This window comes from Tamandua tetradactyla, chromosome 2 (genome assembly GCF_023851605.1).
Source record: "Tamandua tetradactyla isolate mTamTet1 chromosome 2, mTamTet1.pri, whole genome shotgun sequence".
Lineage (NCBI taxonomy): Eukaryota > Metazoa > Chordata > Mammalia > Pilosa > Myrmecophagidae > Tamandua > Tamandua tetradactyla.
Window position 1 is genome coordinate 189,209,670 of NC_135328.1, and position 21,445 is coordinate 189,231,114.

The 21,445-nt window shown below is 35.2% G+C and overlaps 1 protein-coding gene across 8 annotated transcripts in view; it reads right to left on the reverse strand.

Moving 5' to 3' along the window:
• Positions 1-6,933: 6,933 nt before the first annotated feature.
• AGO3 (argonaute RISC catalytic component 3) overlaps positions 6,934-21,445 on the reverse strand; it is a 228,780-nt gene continuing 214,268 nt past the window's right edge. For 3 of the 8 annotated variants that reach the window (XM_077150305.1, XM_077150309.1, XM_077150310.1), the window contains 2 exons: positions 21,098-21,297; positions 6,938-20,521 (listed from right to left, as the gene is read on the reverse strand). In XM_077150305.1, the coding sequence (XP_077006420.1) occupies positions 20,413-20,521; positions 21,098-21,297 (309 nt within the window). In that variant the 3' untranslated portion in view covers positions 6,938-20,412. Of the gene's footprint in view, positions 20,522-21,097; positions 21,298-21,445 lie in introns of all 8 variants that reach the window. The other 5 variants (XM_077150311.1, XM_077150312.1, XM_077150307.1 and 2 more) reach the window with 3 other exon arrangements.

Genomic DNA, 21,445 nt, shown 5'->3' on the forward strand with positions numbered 1-21,445 from the left:
GCTTCTTGATAGTTTGTAGACATTACAAACGAATTAAACACTAGATTACATTTTTTCCCACAATTATTAGCTACTTCTTATTTGAAAAGAGTTCAGATAATTTCTTTTCCCTATTCTTGCATTTCAGGTGGACCCCTTCTAACAAAATAATGTTTCCTATTTTGGTGTTGACTTGAGTTTGGTGTTTAATTTGTCTGAGAGAAAAATAAGCATAAAGACAATTCAGAAGAGGTTACCCTTATCTGTTTAGGAATATGTTAGTCGGGGTTCATCCGAGAAACAAAAAACCCAGGAGATATAAATATTATGAGATTTGTTATAGGAATTGGCTCACGTGACAGTGGGGATTGACAAGTCCGAGTTCCACTGGGCAGGCCGCAAGTTGAGAATGCCGGTGAAGGTTTTCTTGGAGTCCCCAGTTGAAGCTGGTTGGCCAAAGCAGAGATAGCAATTCTTCTTTCTCACTGCTGAAGTCATCAGTTCTCCCTTTAAGGAGGTTACATGAGACTTCTGGCTGCTGAAGGTAATCTTGTTGATTGCAAATGTGAGCAGTCATAGGTGCCATCAACTCATGATTTACATCCACAAAATACCCTCACAGTAACCATCAGGCTGATGCTTGCTTGGCTGAACAACTGGGCACCACAACCTAGCCAAGTTGACACATGAACTTAACCATCACAAGGAACATGCTAAAATATCAAGTTATTTCTAATATGTAGAGATGCAGAACTGAACATCCTAAAAGCTGTTTCTTTCCCTTTAAGTGGAAAAACCAGGTACAAATTTGAAGACTTTTTTTCTTTATCTTTATCTTCCTTTATTCTGTCATATGTAGATAATCAAAGTTAAGTTCTAAACAGCTTACTAATGTGCTTCCCAAACTACAGTGAAGAGCTAAGCTGAAGTTTACTATTAAACCGAACATCCTTCTCTCTGGTAAATTGCTATTTTAGAAGTATGAGAAGAACTGAGATTGTGAAAATGTTTTTCAAACAATGACAATAAGTTAGTGCCACATTAGATTTCTGTTTTAAATTGGGTCTGGTTTTTGTTATTTAAGGGCAAATAACCCTCCTCCAAGTTAGAGTGGAAATTCTGAAGTTTTACAAAAGCATCGTTTGCCAAAGGAGTTGGGAACAATTGCCTCAGAGCAATTATTTATTTGTAATGGTGGTAGTGGAGTGGGAATCATTGACTGCTATCACTGTAATTTAGACATTTTTGTTCATTACTCCAGAGGAAACTTTTTTGAATGAAACATAACCACATACAAACACAAACATTCTTACCATATGATCATTCCATTCTTGTTATTTAATCAATAACTCACAATATCATCACATAGTTGCAAATTCATCATCATGATCATTTCTTAGAACATTTGCATCAATTCAGAAAAAGAAATAAAAAGAAGACAGAAAAAAATTCATATATACCATACCCGTTACCCCTCCCTTTCATTGATCACTAGCATTTAATCAACTAAATTTATTTTAACATTTGTTCCCCTATAATTTATTTATTTTTAATCCATATGTTTTACTTATCTGTCTGTAGGGTAGATAAAAGGAGCTTCAGACAAGGTTTTCACAATCACACAGTCACATTGCGAAAGCTATATCATTATACAATCATCTTCAAGAAACATGGCTACTGGAACACAGCTCTACATTTTCAGGCACTTCCCTCCAGCTTCTCCATTACACCTTAACTAAACAGGTGATATGTATTTAATGTGTAAGAATAACCTCCAGGAAAACCTCTTGACTCTGGAATCTCTCAGCCATTGACGCTTTATTTTGTCTCATTTCTCTCTTCCCCCTTTTGGTCAAGAAGGTTTTCTCAATCCCTTGATACTGAGTCCCAGCTCATTCTAGGATTTCTGTCCCATGTTGCCAGGAAGGTCCATACCCCTGGGAGTCATGTCCCAAGTAGAGAGGGGAAAGGCAAGGAGTTTGTCGTGTTGGCTCAGAGAGAGAGAGGCCACATCTGAGCAACAGAAGAAGTTCTCTGGGGGGTGAGTCTTAGACCTAATTTTAAGTAGGCTTAGCCTGTCCTTGGTGGGGTTAAGTTTCTCATGAACAAACCCCAAGATTGGGGGCTCAGTCTATTGCTTTGGTTGTCCCCACTGCTTGTGAGAATATCAAGAATTCTCCACTTGGGGAAGTTGAATTTTCCCCCTTCCTCTCCATTCCCCCAAGGGAACTTTGAAAATACTTTTTTATTCACTGTTCAAATCTCTCTGGGATTTATCAGGGCATCACTCTGGACAAACCTACAAAATCTCATGCCCCACTCAAGGTTCCAAGTATTATGGTGTTCAATTAAGCTGTCCACATAAGTTATATTGGGAAATGCACTAGTCAAAATATAAATTTTATACCAAATAAACATTTTTTACTTTACTTTCACACATAAGTTAAAGTTTTAAAATATTAATTACCATCTATTTTCAACACCCTGCAGTATTGACATTCCTTTGTTCTTCCACATGCAAAAATATTTTTTAATTTGTACATTTAGTCACTATCATTATACACTCTAGCATTCCTAGATTATACCATCTCAGTCTTTATTGTCTATCTTTTTTTTTTTTTAACATGGGCAGGCACCGGGAATCAAACCCGGGTCCTCGGGCATGGCAGGCAAGCATTCTTACCTGCTGAGCCACCGTGGCCCTTTATTGTCTATCTTTCCTTCAGATTTCATTTGTGCCCGCAGGCCTCCTCCCTCTGTCATTCTCACATTCAGCTTCATTCAGTGTTCTCACATTATTGTATTACAGTTAGGTAGTATTGTGCTATCCATTTCTGAATTTTTGCAACCAGTCCTATTGCACAATCTGTATCCCTTCAGCTCCAGTTACCCAATATCTACCCTATTTCGATCTCCTGATGGTCTCTGTTACCAACTGAAATTTTCCAAGTTCATTCACTAATGTCAGTTTGTATTAGTGAGACCGTACAGCATCTGATATTACAGATTCAATGCAATATCAATTAAAATCCCAAAAACTTACTTTTCAGAAATAGAAAAACCAATAACCAAATTTATCTGGAAGGGCAGGGTGCCCCAAATAGCTAAAAACATCCTGAGAAAGAAAAATGAAGTCGGAGGTCCCATGCTACCTGACTTCAAGGCATATTATGAAGCTATAGTGGTCAAAAACAGCATGGTACTGGAATAAAGATAGATATACCAACCAATGGAATCGAATAGAGTGTTCAGATATAGACCCTCTCATCTATGGACAATTGATCTTTGATAGGCAGTCAAGCCAACTCACCTGGGACAGAACAGTCTCTTCAGTAAATGGTGCCTAGAGAAATGGATATCCACATGCAAGAGAATGAAAGAGGATCCATATCTCACACCCTATACAAAATTTAACTCAAAATGGATCAAAGACCTAAACATTAGATCTTAGACCATAAAACTTTTAGAAGAAAATGTAGGGAAATATCTTATAAATCTTACGATAGGAGGTGGTTTCTTAGACCTTCCACCCAAGGCATGAGCACTAAAGAAAGAAAGAAATGGGAACTCCTCAAAATTAAACACTTTTGTGCATCAAAGAACTTTGTCAAGAAAGTAAAAAGACAGCCCAAACAATGGGAGACAATATTTGGAAATGATATATTAGATAAAGGTCTAGTATCCAGAATATATAAAGAGATTGTTCAACTCAACAAAAAGACAGACAACCCAAATACAAAATGGGCAAAAGACACGAACAGACACTTCTCAGAAGAGGAAATACAAATGGCCAAATGGCACATGAAAAGATGCTCAACTTCTCTGGCTATCAGGGAAATGCAAATCAAAACCACAATGAGATATCATCTCACACCCTCCAGAATGGCCATTATCAATAAAACAGAAAACCACAAGTGCTGGAGATGATGTGGAGAAAGAGACACACTTATCCACTGTTGGTGGGAATGTCAGATGGTACAACTGATGCTGCAGAAGGCAGTTTGGCAGTTCTTCAGGAAGCTAGGTATAGAATTGCCATATGACTCAGCAATACCATTGCTAAGTACCTACTCAGAGGACATGAGGACAAGGACGCAAATGGACCTTTGCATACCATTGTTTATAGTAGCATTATTTACAATTGCCAAGAGATGGAAACAGCCATCAACAGACGAGTGGCTAAACAAGCTGTGGTATATACATATGATGGAATATTATGCAGCTGTGTTTTAGCTTGCTCGCTGCCAGAATGCAATATACCAGAAACAAAATGGTTTTTAAAAAAGGGGAATTTAATAAGTTGCAGTTTACAGTTCTAAGGCCAAGAAAATGTCCCAAATAAAACAAGTCTATAGAAATGTCCAATCAAAGGCATCCAGGCAAAGATACCTTGGTTCATGAAGGCCAATGAAAATTCAGGATTTCTCTCTCAAGTGAAAAGGCACATGGCGAACACAGTCAGAGTTTTTCTCTCATCTGGAAAGGCACATGCTGAACATGGTCAAGGTTTCTCTCTCATCTGGAAGGGCACGTGGTGAACATGGCCTCATCTGCTAACTTCCTCTCCTGGCTTCCTGTTTCACGAAGCTACCTGGGAGGTATTTTCCTTCTTCATCTCCAAAGGCTGACTCTGGCTGGTGGACTCTGCTTCTCGTGGGTATGTCATTCTGCTCTGCTCTCTCTGAATCTCTCTCATTCTCCAAAATGTTTCCTCTTTTATAGGACTCCAGAAACTAATCAAAACCTACCCAAATGGGTGGAGACATGCCTCCACCTAATTCAGTTTAACAACCACTATTGATTAAATCACATCTCCAGGGAGACGATCTAATTACAGTTTCAAACATACAATGCTGAACAGGGATTAGAAGAAATGGCTGCCTTTACAAAATGGGGTTAGGATTAAAATGTGGCTTTTTTAGGGTACATACATCATTTCAAACCAGCACAGGCTATTTCTAAAAACAATTTAGCAAAAAGCGCATAACAATTTTGACCGAATCAGACATCATATTAGGCTTCAAAATCCTTAAGTCACTAATGTGTTTGCCTTATTTAAAATTATCCTTGTTAAAGGCAAATATTTTAACAGAGGAAAGTGCAAGATAAGTGTTATTCTATAATGGATCTTCACAGACTGTAGAAATTGTAGACATGATCAAAGTGACAGGATATTGGAAGTCAACTTTCTTCTACAGATAAAGCTTAAAAATTGTCTCCTTTATGATAATATTTTATCATATATTGTAAAAATGTTCACATCCTTTCCTGGTATTGACAGATTAATTTCCTAAATGCATCTGAAAGGTATGCAAATAGCAGCAGCCAAGAGGAATTTGTCAGATGATCAGAGAACTGACATGACAAGACCATGAACATCTATACTTCAAGATGTGGGCCCACAACAAAACCAAAACCAAAACCAAACCCAGTCAACAAACCTTGGGATTTTCCCTTCAGTCTACCACCTCAATTCTGTACATAAGTGTACTGTAAGTTCAGTGCTCTAAAACTCTTTTCTCTGACCAAAGTTTTAAGCAGTTGAGCTCTGTTACATACTTAAATGATTTGCCCAATTTAGCACATCTTTTTAATCGAGGCAAGAGGCTGATTAAGGTCTGCTTAGACAAACCATGGTGCTTTTCTGGCACTACACTTACCTGCACCTCAGCCTCTATGGTTTTTCAGAGCCTTGCTTCTGTGACACAGTTACATTTCCCCCACTTAACTATAGGAATTTCAGTAAAATTATTGATTTTACTTTTTCTATACCGGCATAGTTACTTAGCAAAAAGACGGCCATAAATGCAGTCCTCTTCAGGTTTGTCAAACATGTCACCGGACACATATAATTTCAAAACCGTCCATTAATTAACTAGTGCTTCTTTAATATCAGGAACACGATTCTTCGAGAACACAGTCCTGTTAGGTCTGGACAGTCTGGGGACGTGCAGCTGGGAGAAGACTGGGCTGGGACTACATAATAGCAGGAAGGGATTAGATTTCTCTGGTAGGGTCAAGAGAAATCATGAAGCGACAAGTTTTTAACATTTAAACTGGTCTGTTTCAAAACAGTGAGTAACACAACAAGGAATATGTCCTCAAAAGGAATTCTGGTACTGGAGGCCTCATCTCACCACTAGTGTTGCTTTGTGGGGCACTGTGGAGAGTCTGCCCCACCCAAAAGGGGCAGCGACTACTTGAAAGAATATCGGTCTCAAGTGGACAGACCTTATTTTCCAAGAGAAGGCAAAATCTGGATTTTTATGTGACTTCTGAGTTTTTAAATGTTGACAACCAATAGAGATACTGTAAATACTAAAAAAATAAAAATTAAAAAAAAAAAAATCCACAGGCCAAAACTGCTGTGCCTATTTGAGACCTCTCATTTTTTTGTCCAATACATTAATAAAATGGAGACAAGTGATAAACATGAAGTTGTACAGTTGTACAGTTGAGCACTGGTTTCTCAAATTTTCATCCCATGTTTTCCTCCCTGTTAAAACCTGGGTTGTGTGCCCACTTCTAGGCCTGTGAAAATTCTCCCGGTTCACTTGGTTCTGTTTTTTCCCACCCATTCTTAAATACCTTCACCTCCCGGTAGGGTTTGTGAGTCTGTCTTCTTGCCTCCGCTCCTTCCACTCCTCCCAATGTCTTTTATTTAGGAAGGGAAAATAAGAGGTAGGCAACCTCTTTAAAACCTCAGCTCCGTCCCCATGCCCAGCCTTATAAGATACTTTCATACATTATTTCATTTAATACCCCAACAGCCCTGTGAGGAAGGAAAAAATACTATTATTATTATTTTTTTAAGTACATGAAACTGAGATTAAGAAGCACTAAGAAAAACGCCCATAATGTCATGTAATCAAGGTTTGAATCGAGGACTTGGACTCTAAAGCCAAAATTCGTTCCACTGTATCATACCAGTTCCTGTCACCTGGGTCTAAAAGCTGTAATGATGATCACATAATACAAAGTTTGGAGCAAAGCTTTTTTTTTTTATTGCAGTTATTAGTGAAAGTTACACTTCAAACTGAAGTTAAGCAGCACTAAAACCATTCTTTTTTATTTATTTATTTATTTATAAAGGATTAAAAACAAATGCATCATAGAACCTTTCCAGTATGAGACGGGCAGAAAAAAGAGGAGTGTTTCTGCCATAGAACATCTTAGTGACAGTTTGGCTCAGAATTATACAATTTCTTTAACATTAAGATATTATAAGTGACTGAGCTGTTTAAAAACCCGGTTTTTCAAAAATTTCAATCTCAACCATAATCTTTTTAGTATTTTTTTTTTGGAAGATAATTTGAATGAAGGTAGAAAATTTATTACCAAATTTTAAATACTGAAAACAAACATTTTGTTTAAAAACTTTATTTGCTTTCTGCTAATCATAATTACAGTCTTAAAGGAGTTAAAATGACAACCAAATCCAAAGCCTGGCTCCCAGATACACAGTGATAGGATTCAGCATTTGGTGTTTTTAATTCTGGATACATGGTTACATATATATTATAGACTTGCCCATCCCCTGCCACCCCATTTAAAGTTTCAATATCCTTTTAAACAACTTGGCAGTCAAGTTTAGTATCATTAAGATCTTATTGGTTCCTAAAACATATGGAACTCATTCCATTTTTAACTGTTACTGTGCAACCAAATGTTAAGAAAAGGCTTGCTGATAAGCATTTTGAAATTCTGCAATCATTAAATAACTACAATAAATTGGTCTTACTCATGAAAAGCCAACAACAACAACAAAAATATAAGGCCAGTTAGCATAAGACAGGGGATAAGGAAGATGAGAAAGTTTTGAGCGTCTCATCATTTTACCATGCTGAAGCTGGGTATCAGTTGAAATATTTGGCAAGAATAGTTTGGGGAAGGAGGATGGAGAGAGAGGTTACTCTGATTTTATGTAATAATTCAATTTCAAAACATACTGGTATCAACCCTTCAAAATAGTAGTTCACATTGCAATACAAATAGGCACACATGGTCAAGATGGTTAAAAAGTAAAATTTAAAAGGCTGTTTGTCCATCTGCAAGATGTTTTGCAGGTGCCCCCACCCTCCCCACATGTCCTATATTTACATTTTATTCCTCAGAAAAGCCCCTTTGAAAAGAGTGCTATTTCCATCTCCATTATTGAGGGTTAAAAAAACAAAAAGCAGCAATCTTCTAAAGTGGGACCAGTTAGCAACACTTTGGAGTGTACATTTGCATGTCTATTGTGTGTAATACAGATGTTCTCTAGAGTGAGTTTTAGTCCACTGGAATGGTCAGATTACAATTTTAGTCCCTCCAATAGTAAAGAAACAACACTTTTTTCTATATAAACTTAGGTAATACACATAGTGTTATTATACACATAGAATATTTATACACACACTCATACACACATAAACACCACTGCTTCCCACAGCCTATGAATCATGGAATAACTTTTGCAGGGATCCATATACTAGTCCATGAGAATGATCTTAATTCACGAGACACAGTAATACTTTTATGGGTCCATAACTGAAGACACATTAAAGCTACACATTACAGCAAGAACTGTTTAGCGTATTCCTGATATATTATAATGACAGTGTTTTTAGCTATCGCACTTGACCAAAGCGGATTTATTGTTCATTTTTGAAGTATGAATCTCCTCAACTTTTTATCTTCAGTACTTGCAATTCTCATTAATTATCCTATAAAACCAAGACAAATACCACCTATGTTAGCAATGAATTAGGAAAGTGCACCTGCCTGCAACAGGGAGAGTTCAGCATCGACCGAGGTAAAAAAAAAAAAAAAAAGAAAAAGTTGAATGTATCCATACCCTGTGCACCCAAAATGCATCTTCTTAAAAAATCTTGTTTTTTGCAACAAGGAGTTACTTACACACCCTGTGATGGAGTGCCCTTTGTTATTTCCTAGAAACAGAAACCCTCTCGGGGGGAATGGGTAAACCTGTCGAAATGTAAGGTCCTGCCTATGCGCCATGAAGATGACTGGGTCAGAAACCAATATCTTCCTGATATCACCTGCAAGTGCTCAGAACTGAATTACAATGAAGACAATATTTCACTGTATTTTAACTTTTACAGGTACGTGATGCTTAGAGTTTGTCAAGTGAGATTCACAACTGTAAAGTGACAATGAGTGAAATAAGTACACTTTCTTAAAATGTAACCTCCTACTCCAAAAAAAGTTACCTACAATCTGCCAAGAAACAAGGGGATAACTACCTGGTTGTAAAACAGACTCTGATGCCAACAGGTAGCAAAAGGCAAAGTTACATTCTAAGTATCTAGTGATTTTTATCACATTAATCTAACTCAATATACAATTGCAGCTGCCATAGCACCACTAAAATGAGTTTGGTTTTTGAAAAGTTAAACTTTTGCCAAGGATTACTATGCAGAAAATTTCAGCCCGTGTGCTGGATAATTGGCAGGGGAGGAACAGAAGAGGATACATTTGCAGGTGAATGACACACCATACTAAGGCCTATATTTCTCTTATACCTGTTTCATAAAATGATTTATGGTAATTAAAGACACTTTCACAGAGGCAAACTGGGAAGGGATCCTTTATATAACAACATTCTATTACCTTGAATTTCCCAATAGCTTTTCTTTTGGCGAACCCAAGTGCTTTCACAAGCATTGTCTTATTCTTACAATTACCTTGTGAGGTAGGTGAGGGCAGGTTTTACACTACCAGTTTACAAGGGGAAATTAGGATCTGAGAGATTAAGGATGCAGAGCAAATCAGTGGTACAAGCTATGACTAAACTCCCAAGTCTGGCTCATGTTCTAGAGCCCTTTCTACACTCAAAGGCAACAAGTTTTCAACAGTTTTCCAGGAGCGATCCTTCAAAAGTTCCTGTATTTGAAAACACCTCATGTCTTCTCCCTTACAGCCCATGCTTAACCTAGGAAGTGGGTTGAGTTTTTAAAAATAATTTATATACAATTTTGCACACACCAAGAGGGTAGATGTGGAAAGAGAGCTCTATATAATTGAAGTCAGAATGAACTGAAATATAAATTAAGAGGAAAGAATAATCTGAGTATGAATTCATTCAATATATATTCTTCTATATTTAAGAAGCCATGTGTCAGAATGTCACAGATCTTTAAAAGTTTAAATCAGAGTTTGATCCACTAAAACTGAAGCCATATTGATTTCCCTTAAGAATATGAGGATTTCTGTTGAAGAGGATTACAGCCTTGACTTCCAAGAATGATTTTCTCTTATCTCTTTGCTATAACACAACACATTCCAGATGTCTATTCTATACACATAATCCCTCTATAGTTAGCAAAAATTTTTTTGCTAGAAATAATACCTGCAGCATTAACACTTTCAATCTTAATTCTCACTTAACTGAATAGGATTTCTTTGCATCTATGTGAACTAAAGTTACATTCTAAGGATCCTCATTTTATCTCTTTTTCTCTTTTACCCCCTTTTTCTTAACAGTGGGGGAAGGAATTGCACAATTCATAAATGGAAAAAACCCTACTTACATTACAAATCAGAATGGCGGCACTCAAGTAAATCAAAGAGTGGTATGTCAGAGGAAACAAACTTTAGAACACAAACCATGAAAATGTGTTAAAATGGTCTCTCAATCAAGCAATAACTTGTGGCATGTGATTCTCCTTCCTCAAGTGTTTAAAAAATTCCATTATTTATCCACAGTAGAATTCTACCTAAATTGCTTCAAAATTATTTTTTCTTTCTTTCTTTTCTAAAGCGGCAAGCAGGGTTGTACCCTGGGCTAAGAAAGGAGAAACTCCCTGCAGGAAAAAAACTATTGGAAGGTTTGGTTAGTGCTTGCTGATCCTGACTACTGAATTAGAAAAAGAGCACATGCACATTTGCTATGCCATCATCAATAATATGAGATCATTCCCTTTTGGTGAAACAGGGAGACATGCGCAGTTAATTATCACTGGTGAGCCAATGATCTTTCTGACCATTCAGGTCTGTTACCCAAACTTCTTGGGTAACGTTCTCTTGTTAAAATCCTTGGGATCTGTATCTATATATTAACCTGCTTGGAATATCTAGGCCAGGCAAAACTCCTCCTTTATTAAGATCCACCAGTGTTTCTCCCAAACCATTTTCTTTACAGGAAAGACTACCTAATCTGGAAAGCTCCTGCTTGGTGTTTTCTATGTAAAGGGGAAAGCTGAGAAGTTGTGTTGATAAAGTGTCAAGATTCTATTTTTTAAGGATAATCATTTAAGAATAATTACTTCATTTGCAATTTCCTAATTTCCCTAATTGATGAGAATAGATGCAGTATTGGGTGTGGGACAATAACATAAAATAAATTTAGATCACAGAGGAAATCTTAGATCGCTTCTGTAGTTTCAAATATCAACAGGTGCTCTTTTACTATGTGGCTGTAATAACTCAATAAATATTAAACTATTGTAAGGTTTCTGCCCAAAGATCCCAGCAAAGAAACCTTACACTCATTTCCCCCCAACTACATACTCTCACAGTCTCACTAGTCCATTTCTTTACCCTTACTTTTATTTCCACAAGTTCTACAACAGAGAAAAAGAGTCACATCTGCAACATTTTTGCATAAGGAGCTTTTCCTTCTTTGGTTAAAAAATATTATTAAAGGGCCAGATTAAGGGATTTTTGTTTGCTCTTCCAACTAAACGCCATGAAGGAAAGAGGAAAAGTTTCTCTTTTAAAGTTTTAAAGTTTGTCAGAGGAAACAAACTTTAGAACACAAACCATGAAAATGTGTTAAAATGGTCTCTCAATCAAGCAATAACTTGTGGCATGTGATTCTCCTTCCTCAAGTGTTTAAAAAATTCCATTATTTATCCACAGTAGAATTCTACCTAAATTGCTTCAAAATTATTTTGTCTTATTCTTACAATTACCTTGTGAGGTAGGTGAGGGCAAGTTTTACACTACCAGTTTACAAGGGGAAATTAGGATCTGAGAGATTAAGGATGCAGAGCAAATCAGTGGTACAAGCTATGACTAAACTCCCAAGTCTGGCTCATGTTCTAGAGCCCTTTCTACACTCAAAGGCCATGAAGGAAAGAGGAAAAGTTTCAGGCACTAAATACCAAAGTAATCACCTTCTCTACTCTCTGGCATGGCCTCTTTAACTTGCAACATAAAATGATAAATGTGCACACAGTCAATTATGAGAAAAAGTAAGTAAAGAAAAAAGGAAAGTCCTAATGACCAACACTCCCATCTATTTTCTACTCCTGACACTGTTCATGAGAGTTCTTTTTGGGGATCAACTATTACTGCACAAGTATTTCTTCAGAGGTGTACTATAAATAAAAAAAAAGTCACCAAGTAATTTACGAAGGTATTGTGCTTCTGATTCCAGGGACCTGGATTTGTGGAGCCAACTAGTCAAAGCAGCAAAATAAGTGGTATGTGCCAGGCTGCTATAAATTTTCCGAAGGAAAAAGAAAACACAGGAGTATTTCTACTTGAGACAGCCTTAAAAAAATGTTGGTCTACAAGAATTATATACCTGTCAACCTAGCACAATGTTGAAATGTAATTAACAAAACTATTAAAATGATAACCACTATAAATACCTTTAAAACAGAAAAAGAATTAAAAAGGGGGTAAATACTGGCAACAAAAATATATCTGACTGCTTGAAACATTTAGTTTTTATTTAGTAATAACAAATTCCTATAATCAGAGTACCAATATTCAATTAGTTCTTGCTGTGGGGGTGAAGAAAGTAGATTTAAAAAGTATATTATAAAGAAAACTAATTTAACTGGCAAGGAATGGTATGGTTATAATGTCTGCATGAAATCACATGCTAGTTCACTTTAAATTGCAAAATTTTACGTAATATAAAAATAACATTTTCCCATTTGTAACTGAAAAATTTCAATTCCCCCCCTCTCTGTTGAAGAATATAGTATAGTAAAATGTCATACATTGAGCCCCAATAATTTAGAATTTAAAACTCATAGGATGGGAAAATTTATCTTTTAATCTCTTACAGAAAAAAAATGGCTTAAACAAGCAAATTCATAGTGTAAAAATACAATGGAAATATTTTACCTGCTTAAGAAGAGTACATTTTTTTTCACGTACCTCTATAAAAAAAGTTAATTTGCCAATACAGTCTTGGCCTATTCACTGGGGAACTGGAGTGATCAAATATGCTTGAAATTAAGTCTATAATCATGCTTTTAACTTAATAGGCCTTCCAATTAATTCACATTCATAAGTTATTACTACTTAGTTAACATTTTAATGAACTGAAACACTATATTCATCAGCTTTTATCCTTGGCCCACCCTGGCCACTTCAAATTCTGTTTCTTCACTGATGCTCAGGAGTGTAAAATACAACTCTAAAAGTATTCTAGATCGTGTTAGCAAATCTTCCATATAATAATGGGGGGAAATCCCATTTCTAAATTAATTATCAGTGATTTCTGGATCATTCACTATTTGTCTTCCAGGTCTATAAAAATGGTTATTATAATCCTAATGCTGAATGATGTGATTATTTAAGTAACTTCAATGTAGCTAAAGTTTTTAACTTTAAGAAATATAACAATCACTTAATATTTGACACGTTGCCTGGAAATTGCAGATCAGGTAAAATAAATCCAATCAGTTAGTGTTAGTCATTTAAGGAAAAAAACCTAACTTGTAAAAATAGCCCTATCTCCCCTCCACAATTAGAAATGTCTCGAGACTGTCTTGAAGGCCCACTATATAAACATTAAACATTCTAAATTAGAAAATAGTGTAAATGGTTTATTGGTAAAAATCCATACTCTAGACTTTATGGAATTAGTAGTTTGGTTGGTACATTAATACTCCATCTTAATCTTTGCTAATATTACAAAGAAAAAAGAAAAAAGCTAGTAATGTCTATAAAAATAAAATACCTTAACCCAACCTCTAAGCAAAATATAAAAGTTGCACACAAATGCCAATAAATATAAACATCACAATAGAAAAATTAATCTTAAAAAAATAAACTCATAATTGCTATTAAGACATTATAAAAATGAAAAGGTTCAATTTGCATGTATGTTTGCAAACAGACACAATACACTCCAAACAATCAATATAATTTTACTATCATTGTTACATAATGCAGCATACAAGGTTACTGAGGTGTGATGTTTTTTGCTGTTAGTCTCTCCTTTTCTGGAGGAATGCTCACCAAATCCACAAGAATCGGTTAGGTGATCATTTACTGCTGTTCACTGTTTCCTATTCGAAGAGAAAATTGCTTTCTGGTAGACTGCTAAATTTCTAATCAGTATGAATGGTACTGCTATTATCCTTCCTTCTACTTATTTCCTCCAAAGCCCAATTTTGCATGTTCTATTTCTGATGAACTGACCATACTCTTTAAAATGCACTGTCATCATTTTTCATAGTTCCCTCACTCTAGAAAAAAGAAGATGAAACCATTAAAAATATTTCCTGGTGTCTAAAAGAGAAAATTCCCCAAAAGACAGAGAAAATCAATTTGCTTTTTGCTTTTTCTCTTAAGCTGATCTCAATGATGACTTGGTTCTCCCTTTATGAATAGCTTTCCCTTAATAAAGATTAATCAGAAATAGTTGCAGACAGATATCACAAAAGGGTCCATCTGTGCTGTAAAAAAAAAAAAAAGAGGAAAGGGAGCCTATGACATATAATTCCTGGCAAGTTACCTTTCCCTTTGGGCACTTGCTACTATATCCATAATCTTGATAAGAAGTTAAGCACCTTTGCTTTCTATGTGCCTTATAAGTTATCTGCTCTAACACATCTGAGAACTGAAAGGGATAACTAATTCTCTTAAAAAATGCTTTTAAACTTGAAAAAAAAATTCGGTGAGCATTTACCTAAATACTTCACTGAATAAAAACTTTCCTTGTTTCCCTTGAACCTATTTCAAGACAACAAGTAACATTATTTATATGAAATTGTCACACTCTTGGAGTTCTAAAATAATTTATCTTTAAAATTTTTAGCCTCATGCTATTTGAAAAATAAAAATCTACAGCACCGTCTTCTGAAAAGGCACTTTCTAAGAACCGCCTTATTTTAAAGAATGATTTAAAAATTTAATTCCGAGTTTACCCTGAAGAACATCTTTGCTTTACTGAGACCCTAACACAGATATGACATTAGATTTTTGTTACTTCGGAAACCGGTTTCAAAACAGAAGCGGGCAGAGTTCTTGCCTGCCATGCCAGAGACCGGGCTCGATTCCCAGTGTCTGGCCCATGTGAAAAAAAAAAAAAGGAGCCCAATAGCTGGATAGGTGATTTCACAAGATCCTAATTTTGTCACGCTGTTTGTCACCTGACACTGCAACAGGGTTTCTCAGTGGTAAATCCTAATCCTCATATTAAATTTATTATCCTTGTATCTTTAATTCAAATTAAAATCTTAAACTACCACACTTTAATGAGACTAAAAGTTTCTTGAGAGATAATCAACAATGTAAAGCTCTAGAGTACTCTTTGATGGGCAAAGTGAAATAAATAAATTCTAACTAGCAGTATTAAATTAGCACAAGCCTTGACCCTTATATCTTAGTTTAAAAAAATTATACTGACCAACATGGAAAAAATAAACTTAAATGTACCATTTCTTAGTAGGAAAAAAAAAAAATCAAAATAATTTTTCCCTTTGTTACATGTATAGATTTTTTTTTTTCTCCTGGGAGTTGGCCTAGTTTTTACTAATCACAGTATCATTTCTAACATTGCCACTGAAAAGAATGTCCTTTGTTTGGAAAGGAATTTTTAAAAAAAGTTTTTTTTTTTTTTTTTTTTTGTATAAAATGCTCGACTTCACATTTCTGTACTGATTTTTACAAATCTATTCTGGACCTATTTTCTGACTCCAGTAAGAATCACAAAAGTGCTTTATATGACCAAACAGGCGGGAGATAGGAAAATAAAGACAGACAAGGTTATACTGCCACTCAAGAAGGCCTCACTTGGTGCAAAGTCTCCCAACTACTATTACCTAAGCTTTAAGACATCCCTGGATTCTCACAAAGAATGAAAAAGACTCAATCTTCTTATGGATAAAAAAGCCATAATAAAGATGCTAGGTCAGTGATGTCTTTTAACAGCCTGATTGATAACTGATAAAAGGTAATTTGCAAGTTACTGTTGGGGCAATCTGTCTTTAAAAGTATTCAATAAGGGAACATAGAAGAGGATCAGTTAAACTAACATTTAACTCAGGTTTAATGATTCTGAGTAAAAATTATGCAGAACTGTCAGTGTGGCTTCTTGGCAAAATATTTACTATCAAGTTTGACATAGCAAAACTACAGTATTCTAGATGAATCCAAGTGGCTAGTTTATTGAATACAAAATTTCCTAAAAATCACCGTCCTTGGCAAATTTATGTCAGCCTCTGAAAAGACCCACTATGTTCCTTGAATTGGTCACTAATCTATCTGATTACTTCTGGTGAACTGAGTTCTCATGAACTCTGAGATCCCCTGTGAGCCATTTCTACTGTATGGCAACTCAATTCCTGTTTCCCTAGGTACATCTTAAGTCTGTCATGACTCTAAGTCTGTCATACTGAACCCCATTACAGAATATACAAGTAAACATTAGGCAGTGGTGGGTCATCAGAAAACCTGGCTTAGAAAACAAGTATAGGTCTTTAGAAGGCTGGGGGTCCCTAAACTAGAGGTAGAGAATGAGTATCAGATGCCTTCTAAAGACCCAGTACATTCCTGCTGGATTCCCTTCTGGACTCTCCTCTGGGAAGAGAAATAAATTAATAGATTATAAATAGGAAGAGTTCTATAGAAGAATACTTTTTATGAGAAACTTTTAAAAAGGGAACTATTAAAAAAAATAAAGGGCATCTGTACTTCTGTGAAAATATGCCACCCAGTACTAATGAGATTGAGGTACCCTCTTTCAAAATCGCCAGGAGTCAAAATCTGTATTTCTAAAGCAAAGAAAATATCCTGATATTAAATTGAAACGAAGATGCGGCAGCACTCTTTGTTATCTTGCTTATTTCATATCCTTAGAGTTATTCAGGAAATGAAAAATGGGCCTAATACTAGCTTTGATTCCTGTTCATCTCCATATCATTAAGTGCAGTAACTGTCAATCTCTACTTAAATAAATATAGCAGCTACAGTATTATAAATGTATGATCCTCAATGCCAGCAACTTGATACTGTAATATATACTTTACACAGACACATTTGCCATTAAGAATATACATTAAACTCCCAACTCTTCCTCATACGAAAATCATTTATGCCAGTTGCTGGAATTGATATTTGAAAGTCACTTTTTAAAGATATATCATGGAAAACAGCAGACCAAAATTTACATCAAAGTTCATTATATAATTTGTGAGCAAGGATAGGGGCAGAAAGGTCACTGTGAATTTTATGACCATTAATTTTAAGAAAACTTAAAAAAAATAAAAAAGACCAGGAATTCTACACTAGAAGTCCAACAGTAATTAAAACAAAATTTCAATGTTATTTACTGCTTAGCCTTTTATTTTAAAATTCTAAGGTTCCTTGTTTGCTATACCAATTTGTTTTGAAGCAAAATAGAATTATACTATACATATTCTTCCAAGTTAATCTATCTTAAACTAGCAATGCTAAATAGTTTAAGAGCACCTAAAAAGAAATGACTTGAAAGGTAAAGCTTTACATTAAGAAATATATATATATATGCGGATATATTTCCTCTTTAAAAAGTATTTCTAAATATTATTAAATTAAGGGCTTCACTCTAGCACACATGTGACTGACTGACTGAATACTGAATACGAAGGAAAGCAGTAAGTAGGGACAAGGTTTTACAATTCTTCCCTGGACCCTAAAGTTTCCCAAATGAATGTGTGCAATTCTCATTGATAAAGGAGGGTATGCTGCTTATCACAAGCAAGCATAAGCCAATTAAGTTTTTACCATCTAGGATACACTATTTCCTTCTCTTGCCCATTATTCTAATTCAGTGACATTTCATGTAAAAACAACAGACATGTTTTATAGGAATTTTTTTGGAGGGGAGGGAGAATGGTTGGGAGGAAAAAATGTATATACTATACAAATATTGTCTTATGTAAAGCACTTTGAAACAGTGTTGTAAGTTGCATTTCAGACACTTTGATATAATAAACATACAAAATACAGTACTTTCTTAGTTTTCTGGCAGAGGGACAGAGGATTTCATGCCGGTTGGAGGACACGGGCTCAGATTTTAGGCTCAAAATACAGTAAATTGGCAATTATAGTGGATTACAATAACAGAGAAACTAAAGAGCTAAATCTGTTAGTTTTCATGTGCAGATGGGAATTCTGAAAGGCTAAAAACAATGCCCACTGGAAACATTTTGTAGTATCTATACTCTGAATCAGTGCAAAAAAAAAAAGGAGTCAAAATGTAATTTTCATAGGTTACATGGTACAAAGCTCCCCTGGAATCCAATGTTACTGATAAACTCGGTTTTGACAGCTTTATAGTACTTTTTATATCTTAAAGTGGAATCAATAAAAGAAGTTTTACAAAGCTTTCTTCACATTTCAGTGATTAAACTACTTTAAAATGTACAAAGTTTTCACTTCCTTTTGTCACCAACACCCTAATTTTAAAAGGAAAGTTACACTGGTGATAAATTAGCAAAAAAAAAAAGTTTTGAAAATATCAACTTGCATTTTCATGATTCATTTTTAGTAAATGAAATGGGCATCTAGACAGTATGATTCTTCAATATACATGATATATTTTCAAATAATTTAAATATCTTCCAAACCTTAAGTTGCTTACTGTTATATTAAATCAAAAGTACTTCTAATATTCAAGGTCAGACTTATTTAGGCAATTTCATTTCCTTATGGTTTTTAAAAGACATATTTTTAACTTGAAAACTACAAAACTTTCCTTCTGAAATTAAGGCTATATTACTTTGCCCTTTTAAAACTATGGAGGTGCCTGTTCTTCCCACTATTTGTGGTACAGATGTCAAACAGACAAGCTTTCCTTTAAAACTGCTTATTGCACTAAAAGATAGCAAAAACAGGTTGTCAGTTTTAAAATAAACATGATTATATTTCTATAAAAGATGTTGCTAATATGTTCTATAATTATTAAAGCACTATTCTAATAAATATAAAAGAAAAGGAAGCTATACTTCAAAACACATACATATATGTTTATATATATATACACACATATATATAAAAATATATATATGAAAATCACATTAAGGTATGAGAGGCAGCAAGTAAACCAGCAAAAAAACCCCAACCCCCCAACAACCTGCTTTCCCTCTCTCACCCAATTTCAGAGGCCTCAACCCTACAGATTTCTAATTTTTTAAAATATTTACCTTTTATAAAAGCTCTAAGAGATTTCCATGTATAACCCATAGAAACAGAAGGCTTCAGAATACATATCACTTATCAGAGACAAAAAGTTACAACTTCTGACAAGGTTTTACAGCAGCTTTAACAAACTTACTAAAGAAAAAGAATAGGTTGCTATTGCTTATTTACACATTGCACAAACGGCAAATGTAAGTTCAGAGAGAGACACGCACATGCTCACAAAAACATACATAAAATAATTTTGTTTCTTAAGAAAGCAATATCAAGAGTTGAGGACTCAGAATTATGTATGAGACAAGAGACAGCAGTTGGCTAAAATAAAGGCATAGGATATGCAAAATAAAAATTAAAATCTAGTTTGCCATACTTCACATTCAAATGAGCCAAGATATATGAACATTTGAACGTCACTGGCAGCACTAGGTAAAAAAAATGAAGGTGATGACAGCAAGGGAGGTAGAGAGAGAAATAAAGGTATTGGTGGTGGAGAATAAAAGAAAAAGAAAGTTCCCCAAAGGAATGAATTATAAAAATATATACACAGACACATATATATCTATTATCAGTTATGATCTAGATATATATGAAATATGCATATATATATTTAAAATATACAGACACCTTTTACAAGAATACACAAATGCACATTAATTTTTTGCACACGTAATTGTGAATAATCTTTCTGATTATTCATGTAGGTGTGTGTTTTTAGACCATCATTTACTTTTTCTTTACTTTTTTGCAAAGATAGTTGTGCTGCCAAGCAACTTGAGGTAAAGGCATTAGAAGGGTTAGACTACAAGAAGTGAAAACAAAACAACTGCAATACTTCCTACAGGAGACTGCACAAAAAAGCAGTTGGCTGGTTTCATATTGCATAATGGTGCTGTGTTCCTTGATGAAGTAAACAATCTTCCTTTTATCAACATAAAGATCCCCCACACAGTGTTGATTTCTGTATGGCTGGAGGCATCTCCACTCAACTGACTCCACTGGAAACACATGTTGTACGTCCATTCATCTTTCGTTTCTTCCTCTCAAAGAATACACTTGGACTTTTTAAGCAAAGTACATTGTGCGTAAGGTATCTTGGTGAATCTGTACGGCCTTGGCAAGTGCTTGTGGATCTCGTCCATTGCTCTGTCCTGAAACGTGACTTCCTTCAGCACTGTAAGAGAAGCAGCAATAAACACAAAAACAAAACCTATTCTGATGCAATAACTCTGAAAATAGTATTTGTAGAAAAATTTTAAAATATTTAAGAATAGAACAGTATAATGAACCCCAGTCATTAACCAATTTTAATAATTATTAACTCAAGGCCAAGTTTGTTTTACTTCTCTCACCTCCCCTAAGACTATTTATAAGCAAATCTCAGATGTTATCATAATATTGTTTCATCTGTGTGTGTGCATCTTACTTTAATTACCAACAATCCCTCAAATTATTTTAGTAAAGCAACTAAATCACTAATATCATTATATTACTAATGAACTTAAATAGCAATTTACGCCCATTTCAGTGGAAAATCTTACCTGGGGCAGTTAGTTTCGACTTTTCATATAGGTCACTGGCCCTTCTAATAGCTTGTGGAACTTTAATTCTAAATGGCAGTATTTTATGTCAAACAAAGAGGTACATACTTACATAGAAGTGCTTAGAGAAATTTCCCAAGAAAATTCTAACATGCAGACCATATTTGGATTTTGGTGAGAATCTGTATTAGTCACAGCTGTTGTATTACCTGTCATGTTCTTTGTCCACAAGATGGTATCTGGCTCTGAATGCCACCAGGTGAGCATAATACGCTGGTGCAGGTATAGAAACAGATCGTGTACAGCGCACATAAGTGTGGCAGAGCTGGTAAGTTAGCAGCTGAAGCTCATCCGCAGTAAAGCAGTTATCATCCCATAAAACATGATAGTGTGAGGGGCGACTGGTACCCTATAGAGAAGACAATGACACATTCTAATCATTTTTAAACTCTTACTACCGGCACACAGCCCTACAGGAGGATACTAAAGGAAGAAATTGTGAGGATGAGTTTAGGGTTGCTTCACTAAGAGAGAAATACTGGAGCTAGGGCTTGAAG